Source organism: Etheostoma cragini, chromosome 9 (assembly GCF_013103735.1).
Source record: "Etheostoma cragini isolate CJK2018 chromosome 9, CSU_Ecrag_1.0, whole genome shotgun sequence".
Taxonomy (NCBI): Eukaryota; Metazoa; Chordata; class Actinopteri; order Perciformes; family Percidae; genus Etheostoma; species Etheostoma cragini.
Window position 1 is genome coordinate 26,762,363 of NC_048415.1, and position 7,857 is coordinate 26,770,219.

Genomic DNA, 7,857 nt, shown 5'->3' on the forward strand with positions numbered 1-7,857 from the left:
GTACGGAATAATAAGAAGTAAGAATAATAAAGAACTGTATAACAATAGTGGGAATGCTGAAGAGCATTCCCACTAAAAATACTGTTACTGTAATTTTGTCAGTGTGCAACAACGTTCTCTAAAGGTTCTCTAAAGGTTGTTTTTTTTAAACCTCCATTCTCTGGCCTTAAACTCTCGCTTAATTAAATCCAAATGTCATTTTTGTTTGTTTTATATTGTCTATGTATCCGCCTGTTCTTCTTTAGATGAAAAATGAACATGTGTACAATGAAGAAAGTACAAAAAAAGAAGAAAGAGTTGCGGTGACGCGTCCGGATCACATGCCAGTTAAAAACAAGAAGAGCCACGGAAGTTAAAGGGACGCCCTTCCAAAACAAAAGCTCCTGATTGTGTCTAAGCCCCTGCACCCAAACCTGGGGTCCAACTGTTATTTAGATTTAAAGGAATCTTCAAGACAAAACGTGAAAAATAAAATAAAACAAACATGGTTTAGCTTACACACTGATACAGTGGTGTCTAATGTAGGCTATTAGTGCAAATACTGTCCTAGGGCTTTACATTTGTTTGCCATGTTGGCTGGTGATAAAAACATATTAATTTAAATCCCTGCTGTATGGTGTGTATCTATATATATATATATATATATATATATATATATATATGTATGTATGTATACACAGTATATGTATGCTCTCCATGTGTTTTTATTTTAGGATTTACCTGTTTTATCATGTAGCACTTTGGGATTTACGTAAATATTAAGTACATTACCAATTAAATTAATTGTTATTCTTATCATTCTTAATCGATTTTTGTTACATATGGATACGCTTTAATGCACCAATTTGCGGTTAAAACATCAGCGACAGTGCTGCTAGGATCCTATTGAGGGTGCGCAAACATGAACCGATCCACATCCTCAATTCACTCTACTGGCTTCCTGTCTCACTCAGGATTGAGTGAGCCCCCCCCCCCCCCCCCCCCCCCCCCCCCCCCCCCCCCCCCCCCCCCCCACACACACACACACACACACACACACACACCCACACCTCAAGGAACTCCTCACCCCTGCTCCCAGACTGTGGACGCTCTCCTTGACCACCTGAGGACACCACAGACTGTGGACGCTCTCCTTGACCACCTGAGGACACCACAGACTGTGGACGCTCTCCTTGACCAACTGAGGACGCCACAGACTGTGGACGCTCTCCTTGACCAACTGAGGATGCCACAGACTGGGGACCCTGTGGATGCTTTTTCTTATTTTCAGCACTTACCTGTTTTATCATGTAAAATGTTGGGATTTGCGTAAATATAAAGTGTTAATAAATTAAATTTATTATTATTATTATTATTACTTGATTTTTTTTTCATATGGATACGCTGTAATGCACTCATTTGCAGTTGAAATACCTTTTTTATAGCTTTTGCAAAGAAAAAGAACACAGATGACCAGTCAAAAAATATCAACAATGTAAAGGAAAGTTTGTTGTTGTGTGTCATTGGAGATTTTGGGAATAGCAAGAGTTGCAGACAAAAACAATACCACTACACTACAATAACGCCTTTCTGTCAGTGTCTTAGTTGTGTACTTTTTTGTACCTAAAAAGAATGTAAGTCCATGTGAATCAATTCATGCTTTTATATCTTTGACAGCCCTCCCCATGGATTGCTATACAGCAGAAAGTCAAGGTAACTCAAATTTAATGAATGAAATATTTCACATATATAGGCCTTTTCCCCGGCAGATACTTACCTTGTCATAATCGGATTTTGTTAAGCATGCAGTAAGCATGGCAGTGTGGCCAGCATGCACAATACCCTGGACCCTGAAACTGAAGCAGCTAAACGGAATTCAGCCTTTGTTCACTTTATTATTCACACCTGTTCTTTTTCTATGGCAACAGGTCAAATACTTGCTGGAATTTTCGTTTTTAACGTATTAGACAAGCTCAAACATATAATTGCTCTGAAAAAAATAGCTTTTAGTAGCAAATTTGTGGTTATTTGTAATTAAACAACCTTTTTTTACATTTAGACCTATCACATATGTGCTGTATTACCAGTGTTATAAAAAAAAGTATATTTTTATTTTTATTGGTATTATACCTGTAATAAGCACATTTTGGGGTGCATTACCTGTAGACAATTACCTGTAGAGACTGTAAACATTAACAATTCATACAATGCATGGTTGCCATGTGGGTCCAACGCGTCTTATTTTGAAAGATTTGACCGGAAGATGAATCCGCTGTCACCCTGTTCTACCCGACACTTCTAGACAACGAACACCTGACCAGACAAATGATAAACAAGTATTGGGACAAATTCTTTTTCCCAAACCAAAGTGAATTTTGGTCAGCGAAGGCTCGCTAACGTCCCCGCAGTCCCTATGCAATACAAGGCATGGCAGAGAGACAGGACAATGAGGTAACATTACTGCTGGAAGAAGCACAGTACATGGGGTTGCATTGGTTGGGAAATTAAGTGCACGTTTTACATTAGCTTGTTTGTCCGAACCGTTACAAGTCGACAAAGTAGCTACTGTTTGTAGTGAAACGTGACTAAGAATAGTCCTCAGCCAATACAGCTTTGCTAACACTTCCGCATGAATAGAAACTTGTGTTAGCTGTGTGTTAGCTTGGCTGCTAGCAATAACAGCCAAGCTGCAAGTTAACACGAGCCACGTTTCAGCTCTCTATTTAACTTTATAGATGTTTCTAGGCCGTCAGCACAGTCATTAGATCAATGCAGACGAGACATAGTCAATTGGTTAATGTAGCTAGACTACGAACCAAATTAGTTGCTCTGTTAAATGGTTAACATGTATTTTTATTATTACATTATATTTGAGGTTTTGCAAAATTAGTGAGACTTTTACTTCAACTCGGCGTACAAGTACCATGTTGGTTAAATCTTAACTTTCAATGGCACATGTACACACTTAATGTCCGCGTACACCTTGCGGGTTTAAAGTTAGATAACAGAAATACTATTAATAAAAGTAGAAATTTGAGTGAAGAAGATGCTATTTGGGGGATTGGGGTGGCTATATGGGGTGGTGTACTCCAATTTTCATTTAAGGTCTTAGAAATAATAATGTTGCCTGTTGCCTTGTTGAGATTTTTAAATAGAATTTGGTGTTGAATTGAAGTAACTAAGTCAAGTGCTTAATATTGTAGCCATTATTATGAAACTTGCAAATTCAGATCAGATGTGAGATCAGATTCACTGTGTAACAGATAAAAAATGTCATGGAGCATTATAATAGGAGACACTATCAACATTGCTGTATGTTCTTATGCAAGGATGAGAACATAGATATAAAATGGATTGTTTTTATTTTAATAAGCATGGAAGACTGAACAGTCACACACAGAACACTAAAGCTAAACGGCACATTTCACACATTTCAGCCCTAACCTTGTGTCTGTCATCTGAAGGTGGAGGAGGCTGACCAGATCTACCTGCTGATGAAGGAGGAGTATCGGATCTCTAGGAATGTGCGCCTGGCTTGGTTCCTTGGTAAACTTAACCAAGTCATCTGGCCAGCTTCAGAGTCTGAACTGGTGAGTTAATCCTGCCGCATCTCATTAACTTTTTCTGTCCCGGAGGCCAGAATGCACCAAGATTGAAAATAAATGGCTTAGGGTGTACAACTCTGGTTGAAATGGGTATTTCAGTAGATCTGTCTCGATCTTTAGGTGGGGGTGGGCGTCCTATATGGGTCAACTTTGTCTTCTAAATGGTTGCTCATTCTGGTATATATCATGAGGTCATAAGGAGCAAGGTTACCTCCCCTTTCTCTGCTTGCCCCCCCCCCCCCCCCCCCCCCCCCCCCCCCCCCAGAGAATTTGGCCAACCCACAAGAGAGATACATCATGGCTTTCAAACAAGCAACGTGGCAGTTGGTCAACGCCACACCCCCACCCTCAACCTTGCACCCCCTCCTCAATAGCTACAGACTCAGAAATGGCACATACTAAGGAAAGCTCATTGTGGGACTGGCTCTAGTAGCTGTAATTCTTTAGATATGCTATTAGGGGACCACTAAGGTCTATGTAAAAGCATCCAAAAAGAACCATGTCATGGGACCTTTAATGAACAAAGCTCCGTAATGCAGTCACACAAAGTGTAAATGAAGATCACCTGGTTAACAAGTTGTGAGTGATACATAACTGATGTCATGTTTGACCGTCACTTAATTTACAGCTGAATTCTGAGAACGAATTAGACTTGCTGAGTATCTTACCTAAAGGATGGCAGACGGACTTCTCCCCCACTACATACCCCTACATGTTGGTGCCGTCCACTCGAGCCACCTTCCTGGCCCGGAGGTACCGCTTCATCATCGAGCTAGACCTCAGCCCCTCCACAGGGATCGTGGTAAGACTCAAACACTGGTTGGTCACTTGTTTCCTGAATGCATGCTGTTGACATAGATGAAATGGAAAAGTGCCTGAAGTCTTTGGGTCAAAGAGCTGCTGACACTGCTCTGCAAATGCTAACCTGAAACTCCCCAGCATTGAATGTTTAGGGCCAGCCAGATGACATTGGGGTAGAAGTAGTATTTTTTTGAACTGGTTATAGGATCAACAATGAGAACTCATTCATACGACATTCAGGGCTGCATCTAACGATTGTTTTCCCAGTCGATTAATCTGTTGAATATTTAATCGATTAGTTTTTTGGTCTTTAAAATGGTGGAAAATGTGGATCAGTGTTTCTCAAAAGCCCAAGATGACGTCCTCAAATGTCTTGTCTTATCCACAACTCTAAGGTATTCAGTTTACTGTCGTAGATAAGAGAAGAAACTACAAAATATTCACACTTAAGAAGCTGGAACCAAATAATTGTTTGCTTCTTTCTTAAAAAATGACTCCAACAGTAATCGATTATCAAAATAGTTGGCAATTAATTCAAAAGTTGACAACTAGTTGATTAATCTTTGCTGCACAAGTTACTTTTCTTCTACGCCAACTTGGCATTCCGACTCTTGCTGCAAAGACAAGGCACTAGTGACGGCCAAATGTGGCTTCATGAACCAGTGTCTTCATTTTCTGAACCCACTAGATGAGGCTGGTTCATGAAGCTTCATTCGGCCATCACTACAAACACTTCCACTTCTTTGGTACTGCAGAAAAATATTACCTGGGTCTACTGAATAAACCTTATGTTTATGTGAGACTGCTGATGCATATGAATCTCTGGTTGTCAGCGCCTATTGGATGTACTTCCACATGCTTTACTGTTAAGCCACAGAATTATGAAGAATCACATAACACAAGTACTAAAAAAGGGTTCACTTTCACTTCTCTTTGCATGTTTCCATCCCTCTCTATCACACTTTTTGTTCTGAGAGAGCAATGGTGATTTAAAACTAATATGATTAGGAAGAAGAAGAGTGCATCTGTTTTCTCTCTAGCTGTGCTGATGGATTAGACCGTCCTGAGGACGCGTGAAACTCCCATCTCACAATGAATCCACTGATACATTTCCACATCACTTTCATTATTTGACATTATTAGAGAGCAAATTCTGCTCTGTTTTAGAGCATAAGACAGCACACACAAGCCTAGAAAGACCGGACAGTTGGGTCTCTCACATTTGTACAAGTAAATGATTTGTTCCTGTTGCTATTTGGAGTCAGCCTAAATGAAAAATGAAAAAAAAACAGGGAGAGAGTTTTGGTCAGATTATTATTATTATTATTTTTTTAACCTGTTCAGCTTTCACTGTGTTTCATAGTTACACCCACTTGTAAAACCACCATGACATTAAGGTTAAGTAGTTCATGTCTGTAGCGGGCTTTAGACATGTCTGTTCCCCAAAGGCTAGGATAGGGTCTTGCACCTAGGTCTGATGAAGCACATCGACCAATTCAAATCACCTCGTAGTGCAGGTTTAACACAGTAACCTCTGTCTGTGTTAGTCTCAAAGAGGTAAGTCGGTCTCTGTGTTATGTTAGTTGTAGTCAAATGCCACACCCTAACTGTGAAGTCTGGTCACGGTCCATGTTCCTGGTCATCAGCATTGCTGTAAATGTCAGCAGACAAGTGGTGGCTGTGGCTCAGTGGTAGAGCGGTTGCCTGCCGGCAAGGCACTGTACACTGAACTTTCGATGCTGTAAATGTGTGTAAGTGTTTATCTGATGAGCAGGTGGCACCTCGTACGGCAGCCTTGGCCACAGTGTAAGAATGAATGAATGGTGAATGGGTCCTTACTATGTTAAAGCTCTTTGAATAGTCTTTAAGACTAGAAAAGCGCTATAAAAAACAGTCCATTAGAGTTAGGTATATTTCCGGTCCGGTGTTTTGAGCTTAAACTGGTTGATTTTATTCAAACCGGCTCAACCGGCATTTGTCGGCATTTGTCATTATGACACGTTCCGGCAAATTAAAAAGTAGCCTACGTAAGCAACCTGTGCCGACGCCGTCACAACGCAAAATTTAGAAAACTAAAACTCTGCCAGTATGGCAACATTTTTTTAATTGAAGCTGACAAAGACGTGAGATGTCTTGGAGATGAATTACTGGCACTAAATTACTGATAGAGTCCCTACACTCTCATTATCAGTTCTCACTCTGTCAGTCAGGCCATATTTGGTATAATGGTCCAGCAAGTGTCTTGGTATCAAAACTGTTTGAAAATACAGTATTTACACTGGCCGCCTAACCCTAAAGTCTTTTTTTTTTTATTACAAAGAAGGCCAAGGTGCTATATAAATGCTGTAAAAGTATCAAAACGCTTAATCCAAAGAGAACTGCACGCAGTCTGTATTTTTTTTTTAGAACTTCTTCATGGTTGTGATCTTTAAATAAACTATACTATATAAAGAAATAAAGTGTTGCCGGGGTGACCTCTGGCTCACCCAGTGGGAGTGTGCGGCCTATATGGGCCGAGGGATTTACGGTGGCCCGGGTTTGAGTCCGACCTGTGGCCCTTTGCGTCATGTCGTCCCCGTCTGTCGTCCCACCTTTCCTGTCTATACACTATCACTCTGAATAAAGGGGAAAAAAGCCCCCAAAAATAATCTTTAGAAATAAAGTGTTGCTAGCGTTAACAGCCATGCTGCAAGTTAACACGAGCCACGTTTCAGCTCTCTATTTAAGTTTATAGATGTTTCTGTGTTTGTGGGCCGTCAGCACAATGATTAGATCAATGCAGATGAGACATAGTCAATTGGTTAATGTAGCTAGACTACGAACCAAATTAGCTGCTCTGTTCAATGGTTAACATGTATTTCTATTATATTATATTTGAGGTTTTGCAAATTAGTGAGACTTTTACTTCAACTCGGCGTACAAGTACCATTTTGGTTAAATCTTAACTTTCAATGACAAATGTACACACTTAATGTCCGCGTACACCTTGCGAGGTTAAAGTTAGATAACAGAAATACTATTAATAAAAGTAGAAATTTGAGTGAAGAAGATGCTATTTGGGGGATTGGGGTGGCTATATGGGGTGGTGAACTCCAATTTTCATTTCAGGTCTTAGAAATAATAATGTTGCCTGTTGCCTTGTTGCGATTTTTAAATAGAATTTGGTAACTAAGTCAAGTGCTGTATATTGTAGCCATTATTATGAAACTTGCCAATTCAGATCAGATGTGAGATCAGATTCACTGTCTAACAGATAAAAAATGTCATGGAGCATTATAATAGGAGACACTATCAACATTGCTGTATGTTCTTATGCAAGGATGAGAACATAGATATCAAATGGATTGTTTTTATTTTAATAAGCATGGAAGACTGAACAGTCACACACAGAACACTAATGGCGTTTTTCCACTGCTGGTAACAGCTTGCCTCGGCCCGCCTCGGCTCGCCTCGGCCCATTATACTTCCGTTT

General features: G+C 40.1%; 1 protein-coding gene across 5 annotated transcripts in view; it reads left to right on the plus strand.

The window, feature by feature from the left end:
- The first annotated feature begins 2,249 nt into the window (after window positions 1-2,249).
- szt2 (SZT2 subunit of KICSTOR complex) overlaps window positions 2,250-7,857 on the plus strand; it is a 114,468-nt gene continuing 108,860 nt past the window's right edge. For 3 of the 5 annotated variants that reach the window (XM_034880546.1, XM_034880543.1, XM_034880544.1), the window contains exons 1-3: window positions 2,407-2,430; window positions 3,444-3,569; window positions 4,213-4,386. In XM_034880546.1, coding sequence (XP_034736437.1) covers window positions 2,407-2,430; window positions 3,444-3,569; window positions 4,213-4,386 — 324 coding nt within the window. Of the gene's footprint in view, window positions 2,431-3,443; window positions 3,570-4,212; window positions 4,387-7,857 lie in introns of all 5 variants that reach the window. The other 2 variants (XM_034880542.1, XM_034880545.1) reach the window with 1 other exon arrangement.